The 21,662-nt window shown below is 40.9% G+C and overlaps 1 protein-coding gene across 2 annotated transcripts in view; it reads right to left on the reverse strand.

The window, feature by feature from the left end:
* Nucleotides 1–3,049: 3,049 nt before the first annotated feature.
* The window catches only part of tnpo3 (transportin 3), a 28,560-nt gene continuing 9,947 nt past the window's right edge, over nucleotides 3,050–21,662 (reverse strand). Inside the window, exons 6-23 of one of the 2 annotated variants that reach the window (XM_061959657.1) lie at nucleotides 19,145–19,320; nucleotides 18,930–19,068; nucleotides 18,687–18,833; nucleotides 16,624–16,731; nucleotides 16,443–16,534; nucleotides 16,234–16,373; nucleotides 15,840–16,031; nucleotides 11,939–12,030; nucleotides 11,791–11,867; nucleotides 11,659–11,719; nucleotides 11,428–11,568; nucleotides 11,236–11,352; nucleotides 9,265–9,359; nucleotides 9,045–9,201; nucleotides 8,799–8,966; nucleotides 6,406–6,518; nucleotides 6,269–6,325; nucleotides 3,050–3,532 (exon numbers count right to left, since the gene is read on the reverse strand). In XM_061959657.1, coding sequence (XP_061815641.1) covers nucleotides 3,529–3,532; nucleotides 6,269–6,325; nucleotides 6,406–6,518; nucleotides 8,799–8,966; nucleotides 9,045–9,201; nucleotides 9,265–9,359; nucleotides 11,236–11,352; nucleotides 11,428–11,568; nucleotides 11,659–11,719; nucleotides 11,791–11,867; nucleotides 11,939–12,030; nucleotides 15,840–16,031; nucleotides 16,234–16,373; nucleotides 16,443–16,534; nucleotides 16,624–16,731; nucleotides 18,687–18,833; nucleotides 18,930–19,068; nucleotides 19,145–19,320 — 2,076 coding nt within the window. In that variant the 3' untranslated portion in view covers nucleotides 3,050–3,528. Of the gene's footprint in view, nucleotides 3,533–6,264; nucleotides 6,326–6,405; nucleotides 6,519–8,798; nucleotides 8,967–9,044; nucleotides 9,202–9,264; nucleotides 9,360–11,235; nucleotides 11,353–11,427; nucleotides 11,569–11,658; nucleotides 11,720–11,790; nucleotides 11,868–11,938; nucleotides 12,031–15,839; nucleotides 16,032–16,233; nucleotides 16,374–16,442; nucleotides 16,535–16,623; nucleotides 16,732–18,686; nucleotides 18,834–18,929; nucleotides 19,069–19,144; nucleotides 19,321–21,662 lie in introns of those variants that run through there. The other variant, XM_061959658.1, reaches the window with a different exon arrangement.

Genomic DNA, 21,662 nt, shown 5'->3' on the forward strand with positions numbered 1-21,662 from the left:
CTCTGTGTCCAAACACATTAATGGAGAGGCAAAGGGAAGGAAAAACTGTGGTCAGAAAAAGTGTACAAGCGATAGGGATCACCGCGCCCTGGTCAAGATTGTGAAAAAAAACCCATTCAAAAATGTGGGGGAGATTCAGAAGGAGTGGACAGCTGCTGGAGTCAGTGCTTCAAGATCCACCACCAAGAGACGCTTGAAAGACATGGGTTTCAACTGCCGCATACCTCGTGTCAAGCCACTGTTGACCAAGAAACAGCGCGAAAAGCGTCTCACCTGGGCTAAGGAAAAAAAGAGCTGGACTGCTGCTGAGTGGTCCAAAGTCATGTTTTCTGACGAAAGCAAATTTTGCATTTCCTTTGGAAATCGAGGTCCCAGAGTCTGGAGGAAGACAGGAGAGGCACAGGATCCACGTTGCCTGAAGTCTAGTGTAAAGTTTCCACCATCAGTGATGGTTTGGGGTGCCATGTCATCTGCTGGTGTCGGTCCACTCGGTTTCCTGAGATCCAGGGTCAACGCAGCCGTCTACCAGCAAGTTTTAGAGCACTTCATGCATCCTGCTGCTGACCTGCTCTATATGGAGATGGAGATTTCAAGTTCCAACAGGACTTGGCGCCTGCACACAGCGCAAAATCTACCTGTGCCTGGTTTACGGACCATGGTATTTCTGTTCTAAATTGGCCCGCCAACTCCCCTGACCTTAGCCCCATAGAAAATCTGTGGGGTATTGTGAAAAGGAAGATGCAGAATGCCAGACCCAAAAACGCAGAAGAGTTGAAGGCCACTATCAGAGCAACCTGGGCTCTCATAACACCTGAGCAGTGCCAGAAACTCATCGACTCCATGCCACGCCGCATTAACGCAGTAATTGAGGCAAAAGGAGCTCCAACCAAGTATTGAGTATTGTACATGCTCATATTTTTCATTTTCATACTTTTCAGTTGGCCAACATTTCTAAAAATCCCTTTTTTTGTATTAGCCTTAAGTGATATTCTAATTTTGTGACACACGGAATTTTGGATTTTCATTTGTTGCCACTTCAAATCATCAAAATTAAATGAAATAAACATTTGAATGCATCAGTCTGTGTGCAATGAATAAATATAATGTACAAGTTACACCTTTTGAATGCAATTACTGAAATAAATCAAGTTTTTCAAAATATTCTAATTTACTGGCTTTTACCTGTATATACACTGTATATATATATATATATATATATGTATACACATCTTATATATATATATATATATATATATATATATATATATATATATATATATATATATATATATATATATATATATATGTATACACATCTTATATATATATATATATATATATATATATATATATATATATACAGGGGCGCCGCTAGGGATTTTGGGCCCCATGAAAAGAATCTTTACAGGGCCCCCAACACAGTGTCATTATTTTTTCTGTATTAAAATTTCATCATCATTAGGGGCCTCTCTGGGCCCCCCTCCATCATGGGCCCCTAGAATCCGTCTCCTTTACCCCCCCTTTTCGGCGCCCCTGTATATATATATATATATATATATATGCTTATGGTTGTCCATCGAGTACGATGACATTTCTACGACTTCTGACACAATGTTGTTCCTGAAGAAACCTTTTTGTCAAAGTCACTACAGAAGATGTTTCACATTCCTCAATAATTGTTCATTTCGTAAGCCATTTCCCAGGCACAACTTGACTTTGAGGTAGAGGGGACCCGTCGCCTAGGCGCTCAAACCAGTATTGACTGTTCAAATATACAAACACACGATACCACACCCAAACTAAGACATTTAAACATTTTTGTTTTACTTTACTTTGTGTAACAGATGCCAGCGAGTGTGGCTGTGTGATTCCGAAGTTTACAGCTTCCTCAGCCCTTTTGACTTGCACTCTAGGGTCCAAAATTCAAGGTACATGCAACCTTAGCAGTTGTGCACCGCCAGCAGAGGGGTCTCCAAAGTGCAGTCCGGGTACCATTGTTGTCTCACGGCTATTTTTATTGGTCCTCAAACTGTTCGGAAAATGAAATGAATTATTATTAATGATGCACTTAGAACTCTAACAACTATTTTCTTTGCCACCTATAACACAAACATTTTTAGCATGTACTGAGGTACATTGATTTGGTTTTAGCATCCTTAATGCACAAAATGTTTTAAAGTGGCCCCTCACATTCTTTAATTTGTCAGTGTGTGGCCCTCAGTGGAAAAAGTTTGTACACCGCCAACTTGAAGTATCAAGTTGCGCTGAGTATTTTGTGAACAAAACGGCTCTTTGAACCGACTCCTGATCTGAGGCATATATATATATATATACACACACACACACACACACACATATTTTGTTGTGCTGCTTATTTGTGTTTTCAATTATATAATTTAAAACATATTGTATGTGTTATTAACATTAGTACTTCATGTAGCTCATGAATTCACATTGTTGGTAATAAATTAAAAGGGCTGTTTGCAACTTTTATGTGGATGTTTAGCGGGCGCTAACTCTGTTTTCCCCAGTCATTTAACTTGGTACCTGACATACCTTTAATAGGCTTGTTCTATTTTTCGGTTGTAAAAAAAATTTAACTGTGAGAAAGTTGCAATCGGCCCTTTAAATTCAGCAACAAGAAAAAACTTGGAAAAAGAGAGCAGTCAAAAGGTCTGAAAAGAGAGCCAAACATCCGTTTGTTACTTCTCGACAGCTGTCTTTTGAACCATGTAAAAAAAAACGCTAATATATCGCCAAGTAGAACTGAACACAGAATTGTTTTACAGAAATACAACAGGATGTAGTTATTACATTTTTTTAATTTTATACAAAAACGCCTATCTTTTTGTTTTTTCATAATGAATCTAAAAATTGCTCTTGGATAATTTCAAAGAAGTTTCCTTGTTATAAGCGTGCACGTCTTCATTTAGAGTGTGCAGTGCGTAAACCTCACTCTCTGACCCCTGCAGTCACGCTCGTGCTCTCGATTCCTTAACCTGCAAATCCCACATTGAGAATTGTGAGGTTTTAAACTTGGAAAATGACATTTGTTGTTTCAGTTGTTTATTGTCTACAACAAGGCAATATCCGTGATGGTGTCATGTGTCACTCGCTCGTTACCCAGGGTTCACTCTGTCACGCTTTGCAGCAAAAACAACTCAAATTAAACCAAACATTAAAATGGTCAAAGGTGACATCATGTCCTCCACAGGGAGCCGCCCCGCCAAATGCATCATGGGATACCATTTGGCTCTTTGTACAGCGTCGCCAAAACGTTCACGTCCAAAAAATAAAGTTTCTCTTAAAAACAGTTGACCAGGCACATTCCTTTCTCACCAATTTGTTCACTTTGTGAAGCCTCCTTGGCCTGCCCCTCCCACCTCCCACCTGCTGCAGGTGTATTGTTAAATACGGTAAGTCCTTGGCATCTGCCCACCTTCCAGCGTCCCATTCAAAGTCCCACCTCCTATCAGAGCCTCGTTTGTAGTTCCAGCTTCTGCTGTCGCCTCTGATTCCCCGAAGACTTTACCTGAAACATATACGTGACAAGATGTTGAAACACTCCCGAGCTAAGCCCGCCCTGCATTGCCTCCTTCCCAATGCCCACACCTGTCCTCGCCCTCGGATTGGAACAAAACGCCCACTTTGCTTTCTAGCTTTACACACATGTTGCTAACTTTATTCGACCAAGTGCACTCAGCGCTAAGCGCAGTGCACTAAGAGGTAACGCTCGCTTGCAGACAGGAAACCTAATCTCAGGTTTCTGTCCTGCATTTGATCGGGATATGTGCAAATTCACCGATTTTCACTTCAGAAAACGTGAGAAATGATTGCAATTAAGAGATGTCCGATAATATCGGACTGCCGATAAATGCTTTAAAATGTAATATCGGAAATTATCGGTATCGGTTTCAAAAAGTACAATTTATGACGTTTTAAAACGCCGCTGTACGGAGTGGTACACGAATGTAGGGAGAAGTACAGAGCAGTTGCGTCTCCCAGTCATACTTGCCAACCCTACCGATTTTCCCGGGAGACTCCCGAAAATCTTCCGGGGCAACCATTCTCTCAAATTTCTCCCAGACAACAATATTGGAGGCGTGCCTTACAGGCACTGCTTTTGCGTGCCGGCCCAATCACATAATATCTATGGTTTTTCACACACACAAGTGAATGCAAGCATACTTGGTCAACAGCCATACAGGTCACACTGAGGGTGGCCGTATAAACAATTTTAACACTGTTACAAATATGCGCCACACTGTGAACCCCAGATCCCCTCAACGCCCTGACTGCGCCTAGAAATTCTGTCCATAAAGGTTATGAACAGAATCGGTGACAAAGGGCAGCCTTGGCGGAGTCCAACCCTCACTGGAAACGTGTCCGACTTACTGCCGGAAATGCGGACCAAGCTCTGACACTGATTATACAGGGAGCGAACTGCCACAATAAGACAGTCCGTTACCCCATACTCTCTGAGCACTCCCCACAGGACTTCCCGGGGTACACGGTCGAATGCCTTCTCCAAGTCCACAAAACACATGTAGACTGGTTGGGCAAACTCCCATGCACCCTCAAGGACCCTGCCGAGAGTATAGAGCTGGTCCACAGTTCCACGACCAGGACGAAAACCACACTGTTCCTCCTGAATCTGAGGTTCGACTATCCGGCGTAGCCTCCTCTCCAGTACACCTGAATAGACTTTACCGGGAAGGCTGAGGAGTGTGATCCCACGATAGTTGGAACACACCCTCCGGTTCCCCTTCTTAAAGAGAGGAACCACCACCCCGGTCTGCCAATCCAGAGGTACCGCCCCCGATGTCCACGCGATGTTGCAGAGTCTTGTCAACCAAGACAGCCCCACAACATCCAGAGCCTTAAGGAACTCCGGGCGGATCTCATCCACCCCCGGGGCCTTGCCACCGAGGAGCTTTTTAACTACCTCAGCAACCTCAGCCCCAGAAATAGGAGAGCCCACCTCAGATTCCACAGGCGTTGAGGGTATCTGGTTTGGTGGCTGCAGGATTAGGTCTCTGCTATTTGCAGATGATGTGGTCCTGATGGCTTCCTCCGGCCAAGATCTTCAGCTCTCACTGGATCGGTTCGCAGCCGAGTGTGAAGCGACTGGGATGGGAATCAGCACCTCCAAGTCCGAGTCCATGGTTCTCGCCCGGAAAAGGGTGGAGTGCCATCTCCGGGTTGGGGAGGAGATCTTGCCCCAAGTGGAGGAGTTCAAGTACCTCGGAGTCTTGTTCACGAGTGGGGGAAGAGTGGATCGTGAGATCGACAGGCGGATCGGTGCGGCGTCTTCAGTAATGCGGACACTGTATCGATCCGTTGTAGTGAAGAAGGAGCTGAGCCGGAAGGCAAAGCTCTCGATTTACCGGTCGATCTACGTTCCCATCCTCACCTATGGTCATGAGCTTTGGGTCATGACCGAAAGGACAAGATGACGGGTACAAGCGGCCGAAATGAGTTTCCTCCGCCGAGTGGCGGGGCTCTCCCTTAGAGATAGGGGGAGAAGCTCTGTCATTCGGGGGGAGCTCAAAGTAAAGCCGCTGCTCCTCCACATCGAGAGGAGCCAGATGAGGTGGTTCGGGCATCTGGTCAGGATGCCACCCGAACGCCTCACTAGGAAGGTGTTTCGGGCACGTCCGACCGGTAGGAGGCCACGGGGAAGACCCAGGACACGCTGGGAAGACTATCTCTCCCGGCTGGCCTGGGAACGCCTCGGGATCCCCCGGGAGGAGCTGGACGAAGTGGCTGGGGAGAGGGAAGTCTGGGCTTCCCTGCTTAAGCTGCTGCCCCCGCGACCCGACCTCGGATAAGCGGAAGAAGATGGATGGATGGATGGATGGACTGTGAACCCACACCAAACAAGAATGACAAACACATTTCGGGAGAACATCCGCACCGCAACACAACATAAACACAACAGAACAAATACCCAGAACCCCTTGCAGCACTAACTCTTCCGGGACGCTACAATATACTATCGGATATCGGCAAAAAGCCATTATCGGACATCTCTAATTGCAATCATACATAACATATAATTATAACAGTTCAATGAACAAATACTAATACATATTTTATATTTCACCATAGCCGAGTAACACCTGCCTCCCCTGACTGCACATCAGGGCCATAAGCTAAGGTGAGTCGAGTCGAGACAGTTCTCTGCAGTAGAAAAGAGGCCTGTGTGTGCGTTTCTTTGTGTGTGTGTGTGTGTGTGTGTGTGTGTGTTAGCATGCTCGTACATTACCGGAATAATCTGGTGAACTCTCTGATGGCCCAACACACTTGTTTACATTCATCAGCACTGCAGAAGAAGAAGCTCGGGCTCATAAGCGTCTTTAACGGTCAGTACGTTAGCAAGTGTTGTGTTGACACAATGCTCACCTCGTGACTTGTTTATGAAAATCTGTCAGCTGTTTGTGCGTCACTGTGACCGTTCCTCCCGACGTCTCCTTGGGTAACCCTTTCAGAGCGCTTTCTAACCAACGGCAGAACGTCTGCAAGGAGGATACACAGTTGCCATGTCAGTGAGCACCACGTATCTGACTCGCCCGGTGCAACCCACAGGTTTGTGCAAAATTACGATTTAGGAATTCCAATTCAATTACTACTCTTTAGCGCTTGTGCTATAAAATGGCATATTTACACCTGAATTGTTGCAGATGTTCATTAATATGCACTGTTCCTAAAAAATAAAACACAACCCTTAAAAAAATGGATTAGAAGACTTTGAAATTAATCAATTTGACCCCACAGGATGTTGGATTGGAATTACAGGAAGTGGAAATAAATTAATTGAATTTCGGAAAAAATTATTTGTCGCATTTAAGAAAAGGTTTGGCTTCAATACAAGAAAATGCTTTACGGACACTGAATCATTTGTCATATTCATTTGAATTTGAAATGAAAAAAAAAATACATTCTGCATAATAAAATTAATATATATATTTTGTTAATAGTTGGATACAGTAAGGCATTCTAGGAACTAAATAATTTTTTCACCATCCATCCATCCATTTTCTACCGCTTATTCCCCATCATTTTCCATAATTTGAATGTACATCAAATTAATTAAAATCTTAATTATCGATTAAAAACATTTGCCAGAAATAAATGTGTAGATCATGAGGTTCATCAATAATATTTTCTAAGAAATGTATAAATTGTATGAAATACACTGAAAAGCATGATTGCGGAATATGCCAAAATTACACTGCAAATTATTTGCCACTTGCTAAGATGTTAAATTGTATTTCTAGAAATGTCCAGAGTTTTAGGAGCTATTTACTTATTTTTAGTCATTAACTTTACCTTATAATCTTCATTTTAGCATGAATAATTATATTTTTTCTTTTGTAGTTTAAAAATGTTAAAATTGAGAAAATAACTATTCAAATAAGAGTACCGTATTTTCCGCACCATTAGCCGCACCTAAAAACCACAAATTTACTCAAAAGCTGACAGTGCGGCTTTTAACCCGGTGCGCTTTATATATGGATAAATATTAAGATTCATTTTCATAAAGTTTAGGTCTCGCAACTTCGGTAAACAGCCGCCATCTTTTTTCCCGGTAGAACAGGAAGCGCTTCTTCTTCTACGCAAGCAACCGCCAAGGTAAGCACCCGCCCCCATAGAACAGGAAGCGCTTCTTCTTCTACTGTAAGCAACCACCCGCCCGCGTAGAAGAAGAAAAAGCGCGCGGATATCACCGTACGTTTCATTTCCTTTGTGTGTTTACATCTGTAAAGACCACAAAATGGCTCCTACAAAGCGACAAGGATCCGGTTCATGAAAAGACGCAATCTCTCCATCCGCACACGGATTACTACCGTATTTCACAGCAACTGATATTCCTGTGAACCGCACTGTGGAACGGGAGCACGTACGGTGAATATTCGCACCACAGGGAATGAGAAGTCATCCTTCACTGTGGTTCTAGCTTGCCATGCTAATGAAACTTCCACCCATGGTGATATTCAAAAGGAAGACCTTGCCAAAAGAGACCTTTCCAGCCGGCGTCATCATAAAAGCTAACTCGAAGGGATGGATGAAGAAAAGATGAGCGAGTGGTTAAGGTAAGTTTAAGTTTACGCGAAGAGGCCGGGTGGCTTTTTTCACGCAGCTCTGTCCATGTTGATATACGTATGTTTGTGATTGCACATTTGCGTACATTTTGGGAGTGAACAGAGTTGTTAGAACGCTGGTTTTTAATATATTATTAAAGTTTGACTGACCTATCTGACTGTTTTTTTTACATTCCTTTAGCGCAGTTAGATGCGGCTTACAACACCGGGCGGCTTATAGGTGGACAAAGTTTTGAAATATGCCGTTCATTGAAGGCGCGGCTTTTAACCCAGGGCGCCTTATGGTGCGGAAAATACGGTATATGATTTTCCTCACATAAAAATCTTGTTTAAAGATTCTGCAACATCTACAGAATGTTTAATTTAAGAATTGCAAGTTGAATAATGCTTATTTTCATAATAGAATATTTATTTTTATCTTAAAATGCCTGCTAATTTCTAGATGTCCTAATCGTAATTTAGGATGTCTTATCAAGTAAAATTAACTAGCTGTATGGAAAGATAATTTCACTAGTTTTTAGTATTTTTTTCCTAAAATCTAGTCTTTTAATCTTATATTTTGTCAGCTCTTTTTTCAGTGTATCAATTGGAATTTGAACTCTTCTTCCTGTTTGCAGCTTCAATTTAAAACTCATGGAACTGAACTGGAAGTTTGGAATTTTGCACAAGCCAGGCAGAACAGTAGCAACTCACCGGCCGGTCAAACATCATGACCTCCCACAACACCTCCGCAATGTCGGGTAGCGTGTATGGCGGCAGGCAGAAGCAACACGAGTGCATGAGTTGAGTGACGAGCTGCTGGCCGTGCTGCTCCATGGCTTGACGAATCAGCTGCTTCCTCAATTCAAAGTCCTCCATGTGCTGAAATCACAACACACGGAACATTTCAATGCACTGAATAAGCTTGCGGGTAACGATCACACGTTTCTCTCTCCTTACATCGTTGGCCACGCCGGTGTGGATGAGATCTCGCACAAACTTCATCACACTGCAGTTAGCGTCTCTGTGGTCCAGTGAGGTGGCGGCGATGGCGCACTGGATGATGTGAACGATGATACTGCTGCCGAGCAGCGTGACAGGACTCCGCTGAACGAACCTACACCCAAAATATTTCACACACAAAATGTACACCGGTTGAAAGCAGGTGGGCGCAACTTACCTGGTCGCTAGTCTGAAAAGGTCGTCGACAGTGTCAGGGTGGTTTCGAAGACCATTGGGCTGCTCCAACAGCTGGAAGGTGGTCATGCACAAAGCCTACCAAGGTGGGTTGAACAAGCGGTTAATGCAAAGTCTTTGGGTTTTTTTACTCGTGGAATAAAAATCTATTAATTCAACATGTCTCCCAAATTCCAATTGAAGTCAGTGAAATTGAATTGAAATTGCAAACAGGAAGTAGAAATTAAATTACAATTGATTTTTTGGTGTAGTTCACAAAAATGCTATATAGCAGTGGTTCTCAAACTTTTTTCCACCAAGTACCACCATAATGACAAAAATTAAAATACAGTAACGTAGTGGGCCTAAAAATCATTAAAAACAAGGAGAGGTTTTATTCAACAAGTTGAGTTATTATTTTTGGCCACTGTACCATTACAAACAGTCTGAAGAGTAAGACTGGGTTTGAATATAAGAAAATAAAACACTGCAACTTAATCGAATGATTATTTGGCATGACTTGTAGTAGGAAATAGCGAATGTTGTGATGCGTTTGTGAAATTAATACACCGCCATATGCGTAAAATGAGCAAAACACAAACATATTACATGCTATTATTAATGTGCCTGTTACTACATTACATATATACCGTATTTTCCGCACCATAAGGCGCCCTGGGTTATAAGCCGCGCCTTCAATGAACGGCATATTTCAAAACTTTGTCCACCTATAAGCCGCCCCGTGTTGTAAGCCGCATCTAACTGCGCTAAAGGAATGTCAAAAAAACAGTCAGATAGGTCAGTCAAACTTTAATAATATATTAAAAACCAGCGTGATGTGGGCGCGCATGGAGTCGTATATCAACATGGACGGAGCTGCGTGAAAAAAGCCACCCGGCCTCTTCGCGTAAACTTACCTTAACCACTCGCTCATCTTTTCTTCATCCATCCATCCCTTCGAGTTAGCTTTTATGATGACGCCGGCTGGAAAGGTCTCTTTTGGCAAGGTCTTCCTTTTGAATATCACCATGGGTGGAAGTTTCTGGCCATTAGCATGGCAAGCTAGAACCACAGTGAAGGATGGCTTCTCATTCCCTGTGGTGCGAATATTCACCGTACGTGCTCCCGTTGTATCCACAGTGCGGTTCACAGGAATATCAAAAGTCAGTGGAACCTTGTCCATGTTGATAATGTTCTCTGGCCGGATCTTTTTTTCAGCTATCTTGTTTTTACAATATGCACGGAAAGTAGCCAGCTTTTCTTGAAAGTCTTTAGGCAGTTGCTGTGAAATAGTAGTCCGTGTGCGGATGGAGGGATTGCGTCTTTTCATGAACCGGAAACCTGTCGCTTAGTAGGAGCCATTTTGTGGTCTTTACAGATGTAAACACACAAAGGAAATGAAACGTAATATCCGCGCGCTTCTTCTTCTTCTACGCGGGCGGGTGGTTGCTTACAGTAGAAGAAGAAGCGCTTCCTGTTCTATGGGGGCGGGTGCTTACCTTGGCGGTTGCTTGCGTAGAAGAAGAAGCACTTCCTCTTCTACGGGGAAAAAAGATGGCGGCTGTTTACCGTAGTTGCGAGACCGAAACTTTATGAAAATGAATCTTAATATTAATCCATATATAAAGCGCACCGGGTTATAAGCCGCACTGTCAGCTTTTGAGTAAATTTGTGGTTTTTAGGTGCGGCTAATAGTGCGGAAAATACGGTACTTACAAGCATGTACATACAACATTAATTATTATTTTTGGATGTTTTAGAGCACTTTATAGGAGGAATAGAGCAAATTCCATTCACATTGTTAGCTGACTTTTGCTAATGTTTATTTACAAGTTAGAATACATAAAAAAAAGAAAAAGAAAATGTGTTCTTGTTTTACATAAGGATTGTGAATGATAGGCAAAATTCTAAACTAAAATAACAGTTCCCCTTTAAAGTCATTATTGTCACATTTGATTATTTTGAAAAATGTCACCTGCAACATATCGAGCAAGCCCTGTCGACAGCCCTCCTCCATACCGTACTCGTCCACCAGGATGCTGCCCAGGTACAGGAAGCATGAGTGTGGATAGACCTGGTATACACTCACCATCTGACATGTGACAAGTAAAAGACATGAGGACCAGCACACAATGGCAACCTGGAAAAGTATATTCAATTATTTGACCTGCGTAACCAGTGGCTGCAGCAAGGAGGCGGAGCCTTTCCCAACACACCGTACAGCAAACCGCAGGCAGCGACAGCATCGCTCTACGATTCGGTTATCAGCTTGGTGACTGTTCAGAGTCTCGGACAGCACAGGCCAGATCTAGGAGCGGGTCGCATAAGAAGAGGAGCATAACGCGAGGTGCATATGCTGTAAAGAAATGAAATCGTTTCCAGTCACAGATTAGGTCACCTCATGAATGACTTTCTGACAAGGGTGTGTCTGTCCGTTCTCCACAATAGGGTTTGTGTGTCTGAAATAAAGCAGTATGTTCACCATTTTCAATCCAGACTCTGCAGTGGAGAGTCAATGTGCTCAATTTACCTGAAAATGACGGCCAGTCTGTCAAGCCAGATAGTTGGGTCGGCTGATCGACCGTTTGTTGATTCTACAGATAGAAGCTGAAACAGTAAAAAAAAGAAAGGTTTGTTTCATCACTCGAGAAAAACAGAAGATTTTGGCAACTTCTGACCTTTTTCAGTGCTGTAACCTGAACAGCGCACAAGTCACCCAGGCACTCTGCGATCTTCTCCAGAGGAAGACGACCAAGGACCAGCGCCGTACCTACAAGTTAAAATATAAAAATTATGAATCATTGTTGCTATGTATTAGTGCTGCTACTGACAACATTTTTAAATAGTTGGCTAATCTAAAAAAATAATACATTATTTCACGCTGCAATAATGAGTTGTGCTGAAAGCAGGCATGCATGCAGCTGTGCTACTCGTTTAAGTTCATTGTCAGTAATGGAACAAACGCGTCCGGAACAAATGCTCTAAAATCACATTTTACAAAGAAGATTGCAACAGCGCTACTTGTAATAATGGCAAGATTGCTATTTCATCAAGAGGAGGACATGAGCAATATTCTCAAACATTTAAACACACAGCATGCAATAACTATAAATCAAAGTAGCATTTTTGAACCGCGGCGATCTCATCCCAGTAGTAGTCATCTGCCGTAAATAACTAACTAACTTACCGTCTATCACAGACCTGGGCAAGCTAAGGCCCGGGGGCCACATGCGGCCCGTTGAGCTTTTCAATCTGGCCCGCCGGACATTCCCAAATCATTTTTTTAGATCTTTAAGATGGAAAGTGTAGCTGCCATTATGATGAGCAGTGATGTTTTCAAATGACCGTAAGTCTTCAACTATACAAAGTATTTCAATGGTTGGAATCTGCGCTTTTGCATGATATACTAACTACTATGGTCATCTAATTAGTTACTATGGTCATTTAGTTAGTTACTATGGTAATCTAATTAGATAATATGGTCATCTAATTAGTTACTATGGTCATTTAATTAGTTTCTATGGTAATGTAAGCCACAAGGCACCAAGCAGTGTGGGTGGGGAGCGTTTCCACAGAGTGTTTCTAGAGCCTGAAATGTGTGTGTCAGGGACAGACGTGGAAGGAGATTTTTACAACAAAGTTCTGCAATAAAAGTGATATTATATCAGATTGTAGGTGTTTTTTTTTACTCTTCACGTTCATATTTCGCCGTGTTTGTTGCATTTTCGTTGTGTTTCGCTTGATTGTAAATAATGTAGATCAGGGGTAGGGAACCTATGGCTCTAGAGCCAGATGTGGCTCTTTTGATGACTGCATCTGGCTCTCAGATAAATCTTAGCTGACATTACTTAACAGGATAAGTACTGTATAGTTCCGCTGGTAATCACAGTGTTAAAAATATCCATCCATCCGTTTTCTACCGCACCTGTTCAAGAAGTCGCATTAATAGTAAGAAGTATTTTATTTATTATTGGTTAGCTTCAGAATAACAATGTTATTAAAAAGAATGAGACTTATTATACTCTAAAAATGTTGGTCTTACTTAAAAATGCACGCATTTAGTTGTATTCAGTGTTAAAAAATATTATATGGCTCTCACGGAAATACATTTTAAAATATTTGGCAGCCAAAAAGGTTCCCGACCCTTGATGTAGATCGAGAAGGGGTGTGAGAAGTAAAAGAGGATCGACGTTCATATGTTGTCAGTATTCAGTGTTTTATGCTTCGTAGTTTAATATTATAAATCCCACATTATTGTCATGTATTTTTTGGGTGTGTCATTCGGTAGAAAATTTTAAATTCCATCCCGTTTTTTAAGGCGGTCTGTCATAACGTTTTTAGCATTCAATCAGACATTATTGTGAGGTTTTGTATTAGTGTTAGGACCCAAACACACATACTGTACAGCACATTTTCACAGCTTATGTGTGTGTGTGTGTGTGTGTGCATATATATATATATATATATATATATATATATATATATATATATATATATACACAGTATATATACATAGATAGATATACCGGCCCCCAGACAGGTTTTTTTCTCTAAATGTGGCCCCCGAGTCAAAATAAATTCCCAGGCCTGGTCTATCATGTATGCGCTCTTATTTGTTAAATTCAAATTTATGTCTTCTCAATTAGATGAGCAAGACGAGCGAAAGATTCTGACCGGCTCCGAGGTGGGCAGCAAAGTACAAGCTTCAGTTCATGTGTCCCCTGTGTTATAGCGTCTCCTTTCACTGCGGCAGGGAAGAGCACACGCAGGACAGACAAGCAGTGACTACCGGTACGTTTGAACCCATTTCCCACTGTGTTCCTGATTTTCAAGAGGAGAATGTTGAATTGTAGTCAGAGAAAAGTTGCATGTTTTGCTGCAACCACACTTTCACTCAGTCATTTTCATTATACAGGTGAAACTCATACAATCAAAATATATTTGGCAAAAGTCCATTCATGTCAGCAACTTCAAATGTGAAAATAATATGTGATATTACCTCATGAGATATGTCAAGCCTTTATTATAATTTTGATGATGATGGCTTGCAGTTTTTGAAGACCCTACATTTTCTGAGATTTTCAATTCAAGGTTTCATAAACAGTAAGCCATAATCACCACAATGATATCAAAAGAAGGCTTGAAATATCTTGAGTTGCATGTAATGCATATGATAGTTTCACCTGGTAAATCAAAGGAAACCATTCTAATATTTAGATTTTCACCAGTATATTTACTAGGGAGGTGACAAAAGATTTTTACAAGTTTTGAAAATGTTACTAAATGATATAGTCTTGCATAATTTCCACATTTGTTTTATTTTGTTACATTCTACAGAAGAATATTTATTTTTATTACACTTTAAAAAGTTTTTTTTTCTATTCTATGTACCGTATTTTTCGGACTATAAGTCGCAGTTTTTTTCATAGTTTGGCCGGGGTTGCGACTTATGTGTGAAATTATTAACACATTACCGTAAAATATCAAATAATATTATTTAGCTCATTCACGTAAGAAACTAGACATATAAGATTTCATCGGATTTAATGATTAGGAGTGACAGATCGTTTGGTAAACGTATAGCATGTTCTATATGTCATAGTTATTTGAATGACTCTTACCATAATATGTTACGTTAACATACCAGGCACGTTCTCAGTTGGTTATTTATGCGTCATATAACGTACACTTATTCAGCCTGTTCACTATTCTTTATTTATTTGAAATTGCCTTTCAAATGTCTATTCTTGGTGTTGGGTTTTATCAAATAAATTTTCCCAAAAAATACGACTTATACTCCAGTGCGACTTATATATGTTTTTTTCCTTCTTTATTATGCATTTTCGGCCGGTGCGACTTACACTCCGGAGCGACTTATACTCCGAAAAATACGGTATGTGCTTCTTAAAACCTCACTGTAAGCTTCGTAAGGTCATATTACTGCTAAACTTAACAACATTGGTGCTAATCCCCCTTTTTTTCTTTCTCTTTTTCCCAAATACGAATCGAGAAGAGAACAGTTAAGGAACCGTATCGTTAGGCAGAATCGAAAGTGGAATCTGAACCAACATTTTTTTATCAATTCCCATTCCTAACCGCCAGAGTCCAAGTAGCCTGTTAAACATCCCAAACTAGAGATGGGCAATATAGCCTAAAATATTGTCTCTTCCGGCTCTCTTGCTCGATGTGTCACATACATAGCTGTTTCTTGTCCTCCAGTGATAAAGTCACTTGTAAGAAATGTTGCTTATTTGCCGCCATGGAGGCGATGATTTGTAAGTTAGAGGAGCGGCTCTAAGTATGGACATACTTTAGCCGTTCTAGCTATCCAGTAGCCACACTTTGTCAGTCAACATAAATGGGCGGACAACAGTAAAACGATGTGTTGACCAAAATAATTGCCATCAACTAATTTTCATGGTTGATTATGTTGACCAAGTCAACTTATTGTGGCAGCATGACTGTGAATATTGACAATAGTTCAACAAATGTGGAAAAACAAATTCTGCTCAGATATGGATCCACTATCGCACCAATGTTGACCTGTGCTTGGAGGTGAACTGAGCCTGATGACAGTACCTTTGAGCAGTCCGATGGCGGCCTCCGTGGAGAGCGCAAAGGAGTCTAGAGAGCGAGCAATGTCCAGCAGTCCCTGGAAGTGTTGTGACATGTGGTCTCTGCATACGGAGCAAATGTTCTGGATCGCCTTTGCTGCAGCCGAGGCCAGAGGTTTCTCTCTCAGACCTTTCATCAGGTAGTTCAACACTGGGTCTGAAACGCAATTTTTACAAGTTAAACGCTTAAGAAAATATTCTGATGCCTTTTTAGAATCATGACAATGTTAAAAAGTGAGAATAATGCACAAGCACGTCAGATGAAAAGATGTAGCTATTTTAGGTAAACAGCCTGGAAAGCAACAACAAATGACAATATTTTAAAATGATTAATTAAAATCTGAAAAATAATATCTCACCAAGGAATCTGGGGTTTCTGTCCACAACCTCACTCATCTCTCCGACCAGCTCTATGCTTGTGTACCGCACGGCCATGTGAACTGCTTCCGGGAGCAACACAACCTGCTGCAACACCTCCAAGAGGGTCGTGTTGTTCTCTCTAAGACATTCACAAACAATTATTTATTTTTTGCATTTATGAATTAATTTAGACAGCAGTCTGACTCACGGATCAACACTTTTGGCGATGGCAGCCATTATGAAAAGAACAGCTTCGGTCACCACCCAAGGAGGATTCCCTTCTTTTAGGGTCGAGTACAACTGAACCAAGAAATATATATATATTTTTTTAAAAGAACTAAAAAACACAAAATACACTTTTGGCAAATTTCTGAATATTGTTGACTCACCTGAGAGAAACACTCCATAGAACCAACAAGAAAAATTACATCTTTAACCAAGTCAGAAACTCTCATCCTGAACTCCCCAAAATCATCTGTTTCCTCTGGAATTCCTTCCTGCAGAATCAAAATGCACAACATTTAAAAAGTAATGATTCATTGAAAAATATTGCACATTTTTGCCTCACTTTTAGCTAACCAAAAATCGGGCTAAGGTTAATAAGTACAGGTGGTCCTCAGGTTACAAACGAGTTCTGTCTTAGACTTTGATGTACAGTACATCCAGAAAGTATTCACAGCAATACACTTTTTCTACGTGTTAATATGTAAAAGCCATATTCAAAAATGGAACACATTCAACATTTTAAATTCTACAGACTATATACAGACTATATGTGAAGAGTAATTTTGCACATTTATTGAAAATTCAAAACTAAAAAAATCACATGTACGTACATATCCACAGCCTTTGCTCAACACTTCATTAATGCACCTTTGACAATTACAGGCTCAAGTATTTTTGAATACAATGCCACAAGCTTAGCACACCTATCCTTGGGCAGTTTCGCCCATTCCTCTTTGCAGCATCTCTCAAGCTCCATCAGGTTGGATGGGAAGCGTTGGTTTTCATCTAGAATGTCTCTGTACATTGCTGCATTCATCTCAGTCTAGTCGGGGAGATGACCAAGAACCCATTCGTCACTCTGTCAGAGCTAAAACATTCCTCTGTGGAGGAATCAAGCCTGGATAGTAGAGTGGCCAGATGGAAGCCATTTCTTAGTAAAAGGTTTGCCAAAATGCACCTGAAAGACTCTCAGACCATAAGAAACAAAACTCTCTGGTTTGATGAGACAAAGATTAAACTCTTTGGCTTCAATGCCAGGTATCAAGTTTGGAAGAAACCAAGCCTAAACTATCTCTACAATGAAGTATGGTGGTGGCAGCATCATGCTGTGGGGATGTTTTTCAGCGGCAGGAACTAAGAGACTAATCAGGATACAGGGAAAGATGAATGGAGCAAGGTACAGATACATCTGGGATGAAAACCAAAGCTTCCCATCCAACCTAATGGATCTTGGGAGGTACTGCAAAGAGGAATGGGCAAAACTGCTCCAAGATAGTTGTATCAAGCTTGTGGCATCAGATTCAGAAGGCTGCCAAAGGTACATCAACAAAGTATTGAGCAACTACTGTGAATACTTATGTACATTTGATGTTTTTAAAAACAACGTTTCATATTGTCATTGTGGGGTATTAGGTGTAGAATTTTGAGGACAAAAATGAATTTATTCCATTTTGGAATAAAGCTGTAACATAACAAAATGTGGAAAAAGTGAAGCACTGTGAATATTTTCTGAATGCACTGTAAGTCAAGTTTTAGTTTAAGTTAGATCTTATAGTTAAATGAACACCTGAGTCAGTCACAATGTACACAGAATACATGAATTACATTGATACTGTTATAACAAAATGAAATACAAGAATGAAAAGAAACAGGAATTAGAAAAGCACTGAGAGTGCAGACCTTTGCCAGACCCCACCTCCCAACAGTAAAAAAAAGTCCAGAATCTTAAAAATGATCTGGATCACTTGTTTCTTATCCGATTTCCGACATTTCGTGAAAGTTGAATCAAAATATGGCCATGATTTTTTTGAGATATCATTAGCGGAATGAAAGAAACCTAGTGAAGCCTCTTGTCAGTCATCCACTCTCTTTGTCTCTGCGGGAACGCAAGCATACACACACACACAGAAGTTAAGGCACGTAAAGTATATAAAGAATTGTTCCTTAATCCAATTTGGACAGTTCCTTAAATTTCAGGAAAATGTGCCGATAACTTTTGGTTACTTTAGTTAACTAACTGTTTGTTCTTTGGCAGTTTAGTTGTGGCTCTCTCACTAGAGCTGTATCCTTCCGCCGCGTGTGCTGGAACTAGTTCTCGAGGGAATTTCTTGTTGACATAAGAATTTGGTTTGTAAATAAATCATGGAGGTGTGTTTGAAACCAGAAGATCTTGTGAACTAAGGATCACTTGTAGATGCAATTCTGTGGAGCCAATCGGGCGACTTACGTGGTCTGGGTCAAGCTGACAATGTCGGGCCAAGCAGTGCAGTAGTCTTTGAATGTATGGTCGAAAAATGGTGTGAAGGGCCACATCATTTAACTTGTACAGATTTTCTCCAAGACGGTACCAGAAGTTAAAAGAGATTTCAACAACCTGGAGCACACACAAAACGGTACCAAATGAAAAATGTGTTTTTTCTTCGGAGAGGAGGACTGTCCAATCTTGCACATTTTGCAGACTTTTGTGTACCTCATACTGGGGGTGTCCAGCACAGATCAACAGCAGCTCCAGCGTCCTCAAATCGCCCATGCCCTGACCTGGACTCCTGACTGTCGTCTCTAAAAAGGTCTCGCATAGCTCAGTGAAGATTCTGCAATAGTTAAGAACTCTGGGAAAAACAAATGAAACAGTGAGACAGACAGCCATTGCACATGACCACTCACAAAACACTTCAAAGTCCTCACTTATCAAGGTCCTCACGAGCCACAGCCATGTGATAGGCTGTCTCCAGCGTCAAGACGCCCTGGAAGAGCTGCAGTGCCAACGTCATGTTGGTGTCCACATTTTCAATGGCATAGAGAGCGGAGCACACACAGTCCGAGGCTGCCTCGTGAAGGTTTGTTGAGGTGTCATCCCTTTGCTGCATACACAAAAAAAGTTTTACAAGTATTATTACTGATGGAGGACAAGAAATAGCTGAGTATGCGACACACCGAATGAGAGAGAGCAGGAAGAGGCAAAAAGTCACTACTACTTTATGTAAAGTAGTGAAACAACAGAAGAATAAGTGCTTAAAACACAAACAAAATATAGAACTAGGCTCAACAATATATTGACCTACAGATTAGTGTCGATAAACAATATTGTAAACTTTGTTTTGAGAATAAATGAACCACTGATGTAATGATAATTCATAATAATTCAAGTATACCTTTTCAAATAGAATACACTTGTATTTCTCATCTATTTTAACATTGTAATTGGAATGTAAACTTTAAAATCTCCAAGTAAATAAAACAAATGATAAAAATTAAATATACTCTGTTCGCCAAATGTTGCACTTGAATAAAAATCACAACTAAAATAAAATAAGTTCTGTCTGTTGAGGAGGGGTTGGGCAGCCGTCAAATATACACAACCAAAACAATAAATAAAATGGCTAAATAAAGTATTGACAAACAAAGTTGCACTTCAATATTTAACATGTTGTTAGAAGTACAGTTGTACAAACCCCGTTTCCATATGAGTTGGGAAATTGTGTAAGATGTAAATATAAACGGAATACAATGATTTGCAAATCATTTTCAACCCATATTCAATTGAATGCACTACAAAGACAAGATATTTGATGTTCAAACTCAAACGTTTTTTTTTTTTGCAAATAATACTTAACTTAGAATTTCATGGCTGCAACACGTGCTAAAGTAGTTGGGAAAGGGCATGTTCACCACTGTGTTACATGGCCTTTCCTTTTAACAACACTCAGTAAACGTTTGGGAACTGAGGAGACACATTTTTTAAGCTTCTCAGGTGGAATTCTTTCCCATTCTTGCTTGATGTACAGCTTAAGTTGTTCAACAGTCCGGGGGTCTCCGTTGTGGTATTTTAGGCTTCATAATGCGCCACACATTTTCAATGGGAGACAGGTATGGACTGCAGGCAGGCCAGTCTAGTACCCGCACTCTTTTACTATGAAGCCACGTTGATGTTACACGTGGCTTGGCATTGTCTTGCTGAAATAAGCAGGGGCGTCCATGGTAACGTTGCTTGGATGGCAACATATGTTGCTCCAAAACCTGTATGTACCTTTCAGCATTAATGGCGCCTTCACAGATGTGTAAGTTACCCATGTGTTGGGCACTAATACACCCCCATACCATCACAGATGCTGGCTTTTCAACTTTGCGCCTATAACAATCCGGATGGTTCTTTTCCTCTTTGGTCCGGAGGACACGACGTCCACAGTTTCCAAAAACTATTTGAAATGTGGACTCGTCAGATCACAGAACACTTTTCCACTTTGTATCAGTCCAACTTAGATGAGCTTAGGCCCAGCGAAGCCGACGGCGTTTCTGGGTGTTGTTGATAAACGGTTTTCACCTTGCATAGGAGAGTTTTAACTTGCACTTACAAATGTAGCGACCAACTGTAGTTACTGACAGTGGGTTTCTGAAGTGTTTCTGAGCCCATGTGGTGATATCCTTTACACACTGATGTCACTTGTTGATGCAGTACAGCCTGAGGGATCGAAGGTCACAAGCTTAACTGCTTATGTGCAGTGATTTCTCCAGATTCTCTGAACCCTTTGATGATATTACGGACCGTAGTCGGTGAAATCCCTAAATTCCTTGCAATAGCTGGTTGAGAAAGGTTTTTCTGAAACTGCTCACGCATTTGTTGACAAAGTGGTGACCCTCGCCCCATCCTTGTTCGTGAATGACTGAGCATTTCATGGAATCTACTTTTATACCCAATCATGGCACCCACCTGTTCCCAATTTGCCTGTTCACCTGTGGGATGTTCCAAATAAGTGTTTGATGAGCATTCCTCAACTTTATCAGTATTTATTTCCACCTTTCCCAACTTCTTTGTCACGTGTTGCTGGCATCAAATTCTAAAGTTAATGATTATTTGCAAATAAATTTTTTTTTATCAGTTTGAACATCAAATATATTGTCTTTGTAGCATATTCAACTGAATATGGGTTGAAAATGATTTGTAAATCATTGTATTCCGTTTGATATTTACATCTAACACAATTTCCCAACTCATATGGAAATGAGGTTTGTACATTACTTAACTGACAATCAAGTTAGGACCTTTGTAAACAGAAGAGCAGAGTAACTATATAAGCACTGCAGTACAAGCAGATGTATTAACAGGTCATTTGCAAAAATAACTTTAGTCTGGTAGATTCCAAGTGGGAAACACCAACATGACATGACAAATGCCCGTAAAACCTTTGCAGTATTTTTCAAAATG

The sequence above is a fragment of the Nerophis lumbriciformis genome, linkage group LG05 (genome assembly GCF_033978685.3).
Source record: "Nerophis lumbriciformis linkage group LG05, RoL_Nlum_v2.1, whole genome shotgun sequence".
Taxonomy (NCBI): Eukaryota; Metazoa; Chordata; class Actinopteri; order Syngnathiformes; family Syngnathidae; genus Nerophis; species Nerophis lumbriciformis.